At 37.8% G+C, this 3,921-nt stretch overlaps 1 protein-coding gene and 1 non-coding gene across 2 annotated transcripts in view; one reads left to right on the top strand and one right to left on the bottom strand.

Annotated features, from left to right (window-relative positions):
- LOC104999140 (tripartite motif-containing protein 64-like) overlaps nt 1-2,863 on the top strand; it is an 11,345-nt gene extending 8,482 nt beyond the window's left edge. Inside the window, exon 4 of the mRNA XM_010854626.1 lies at nt 2,370-2,863. Coding sequence (XP_010852928.1) covers nt 2,370-2,863 — 494 coding nt within the window. The remainder of the gene's footprint in view (nt 1-2,369) is intronic.
- Nucleotides 2,864-3,528: 665 nt separating this feature from the next.
- Nucleotides 3,529-3,600, bottom strand: TRNAA-GGC. Its single transcript has one exon. It is a non-coding gene; the product is annotated as a tRNA-Ala (tRNA).
- Between the last annotated feature and the right edge of the window lie 321 nt (nt 3,601-3,921).

Genomic DNA, 3,921 nt, shown 5'->3' with positions numbered 1-3,921 from the left:
TTTGAGATTAGTTGTTTGTCAGCTGCTTCATTTGCTATTATTTTCTCCCATTCTGAAGGCTGTCTTTTCACTTTGCTTATAGTTTTCTTTGTTGTGCAGAAGCTTTTAATTTTAATTAGGCCCCTTTGTTTATTTTTGCTTTTATTTCCAATATTCTGGGAGGTGGGTCATAGAGGATCCTGCTGTGATTTATATCAGAGAGTGTTTTGCCTATGTTCTCCTCTAAGAGTTTTACAGTTTCTTGTCTTACGTTTAGATCTTTAATCCATTTTGAGTTTATTTTTGTGTATGGTGTTAGAAAGTGTTCTAGTTTCATTCTTTTACAAGTGGTTGACCAGTTTTACCAGCACCACTTGTTAAAGAAATTGTCTTTTCTCCATTGTATGTTCTTGCTTCCTTTGTGAAAGATAAGGTGTCCATAGGTGCATGGGTTTATCTCTGGGCTTTCTATTTTGTTCCATTGATCTATATTTCTGTCTTTGTGCCAGTACCATACTATCTTGATGACTGTGGCTTTGTAGTAGAACCTGAAGTCAGGTAGGTTGATTCCTCCAGTTCCATTCTTCTTTCCCAAGATTGCTTTGGCTATTCGAGGGTTTTTTGTATTTCCATACAAATTGTGAAATTATTTGTTCTAGCTCTGTGAAAAATACTGTTGGTAGCTTGATAGGGATTGCATTGAATCTATAGATTGCTTTGGGTAGTATACTCATTTTCACTATACTGATTCTTCCGATCCATGAACACAGTATATTTCTCCATCTATTTGTGTCCTCTTTGATTTTTTTCACCAGTGTTTTATAGTTTTCTATATATAGGTCTTTAGTTTCTTTAGGTAGATATATTCCTAAGTATTTTATTCTTTTCATTGCAATGGTGAATGGAATTGTTTCCTTAATTTCTCTTTCTATTTTCTCATTATTAGTGTATAGCAATGCAAGGGATTTCTGTGTGTTGAGTTTATATCCTGCAACTTTACTCTATTCATTGATTAGTTCTAGTAATTTTCTGGTGGAGTCTTTAGGGTTTTCTATGTAGAGGATCATGTCATCTGCAAACAGTGAGAGTTTTACTTCTTCTTTTCCAATTTGGATTCCTTTTATTTCTTTTTCTGCTCTGATTGCTGTGGCCAAAACTTCCAAAACTATGTTGAATAGTAGTGGTGAGAGTGGGCACCCTTGTCTTGTTCCTGACTTTAGGGGAAATGCTTTCAGTTTTTCACCATTGAGGATAATGTTTGCTGTGGGGTTGTCATATATAGCTTTAATTATGTTGAGGTGTGTTCCTTCTATTCCTGCTTGCTGGAGGGTTTTTATCATAAATGGATGTTGAATTTTGTCAAAGGCTTTCTCTGCATCTATTGAGATAATCATATGGCTTTTATGTTTCAATTTGTTAATGTGGTGTATTACATTGATTGATTTGTGGATATTGAAGAATCCTTGCATCCCTGGGATAAAGCAAACTTGGTCATGATGTATGATCTTTTAAATGTGTTGTTGGATTCTGATTGCTAGAATTTTGTTAAGGATTTTTGCATCAATGTTCATCAGTGATATTGTCCTGTAGTTTCCTTTTTTTGTGGCCTTTTTCAGGTTTTGGTATTAGGGTGATGGTGGCCTCATAGAATGAGTTCAGAACATACTTTTAGAAGCTCCCAAATTATTCCTTTATGCCTTTTCATAAAATTTTGGACCTTTGAAAATAATTGGTACAGAATATACCCCAATAAATGTCCATATGATAGTAACATGTCATCCACATGTTTCATGGTATTAAAGACAAAGGAGGCCTGGTGTGCTGTGATTCATGGGGTGGCAAAGAGTCAGACACGACTGAGCAACTGAACTGAACTGAAAGACAAAGGAAATAAACAATTTCTAACAAAAGAAAAAAGAATGTTTAGGTTAGTTCTGCAGCAAAGTATAAAGAGACTGACATTAAATCAGATTTCACATATTTCTTCACATATCTGTGTTTTTTTCCTTTTGCTAGTTGATTTGAGGTGTTTCTATATGCTGTTGCTGCTGCTACTGCTGCTAAGTCGCTTCAGTCATGTCCGACTCTGCGACCCCATAGACGGCAGCCTACCAGGCTCCCCTATCCCTGGGATTCTCTAGGCAAGAACACTGGAGTGGGTTGCCATTTCCTTCTCCAAGGCATGAAAGTGAAAAGTGAAAGTGAAGTCGCTATATGCTGTAGATACTAATAATAATTATTCTTCACAGAAAACCAGTCTGAACTTCATCTGCTCTTTGTTTTTTGTTTCCTTGGAGGAAGGAAAATGAAAGAATTTATTGAGTTGAGAGATTCTATCTCTCATGACATGGGAATCCCAGTTGCTGACCTGATTTTTGTTCTCTCTGCAGTGGATAACGTTCTGCATCAGAAAATGAGCTTTCATAATGTGAGCCTTTCTGAGGATAATACAAGTCTGATATTTGGAGATGACGACCATGGCGTGTCCAGAAAGCTCCAGGGTGGGGAGAGTTTCGTGGCCTGGGGAGCTCGGGCCTTCACCTCCCGCAGGCAATACTGGGAGGCAGATGTGACACAGTCCTTCAACTGGATTCTGGGAGTCTGTAAAAACATCTTGACAAGTGATACCAGTATCAGCATTGATTCTGAAGAAGCATTTCTTCTCTTTTCTATGAGTGTGAATGATCATTATAGTCTCTTCACCAACACTCGACCCTCAGTTCAGTATGTAAAAAGGCCTCTGGGTAGGATTGGCGTGTTTCTGGATTATGACAATGTAGCTGTGAGCTTCTATGATGTTTTCAGGAGTTCCCTCATATATAGTTTCCTTCCTTCCTCCATCTCCTCCCCTCTGAAGCCTTTCCTTTGCCTTAGGTCTCCATGATTTGCCCACTTCTGGGACCATTTATTGAAACAACTTCTCTGGGAATATTGCTGCCCTTAACCTCGTGTGAGGCCACAGGATACCTGACTGTCCAAGCACATTGTTACTTAATGTAACATAATGATTGTATGTTTAAAAAATGGCATAACCATGCTCTATGCATTAATTTGCTAATTAAATTTTCTTTTAATAAAAGTTTTTTATGGAATATTTAATAGAATATAATCCATTGCCTTTCTTCCTTTTTAAGTAACAATTCTATTAAACTAAAAATTATATACCATAAAGATCACTGCATTTAAACCACATGATTCAATGTCTTCTAGAAATATATAAAAATGTGTGAAACCAGAAATATCTAATTCCAGAACATATCAATCACCCCCCAAATTTCCAATGCCCATTAATGTTTATAAACTCTCTAAGCATATACCATCTCATCATAACATTGAGCAAACTTTCCTCAAATTAGTAGATAATTTTAGTACTTGATGGAAATTTCCAAGAAGAAAGAGACGGTATTTATCTTTTGTGGTGGTTTAGTCTCTATGTCATGTCTGACTCTTTTGTGACTCCACAGACTGTAGCCCACCAGGCTCCTCTGTCCATGGGATTCTCCAGGCAGGAATACTGGAGTGGGTTGACATTTCCTTCTCCAGGGGATCTTCCCAATCCAGGATTCGAACCTGGGTCTCCTGCATGCCAGGCAGATTCTTTACCAGCTGAGCTATTAGGGAAGCTCCAAAATACTTTACTTATTTGTTTGCCTGCACTAGGTCTTAGCTGTGGCATGTGGCTCCAGAGCAGGTGAGGTCAGTAGCTGCAGCACGCAGGTTTAGTTGCTCCAGGGCAAGTGGGATCCTAGTTCCCTGACCAAGCATTGAACCCGCCTTCGCCTGCATTGCAGGGCAGATTCTTATCTACTGATCCACAAGAGATGTCCTAAAAGAGAATTATACAGTAGATATTTTAAACCTCAAAATAATTGAATTTGTTGTGAATCTGTAAATCAATTTCCTCTCTTTTGTTGACATCATCCCTAGCATTTTATGTCTATT

The sequence above is a fragment of the Bison bison genome, unplaced genomic scaffold (assembly GCF_000754665.1).
Source record: "Bison bison bison isolate TAMUID 2011002044 unplaced genomic scaffold, Bison_UMD1.0 scf7180017853440, whole genome shotgun sequence".
Lineage (NCBI taxonomy): Eukaryota > Metazoa > Chordata > Mammalia > Artiodactyla > Bovidae > Bison > Bison bison.
Note: the sequence above shows the minus strand (reverse complement) of the source record. Positions and strands in the feature narration are given on the sequence as shown.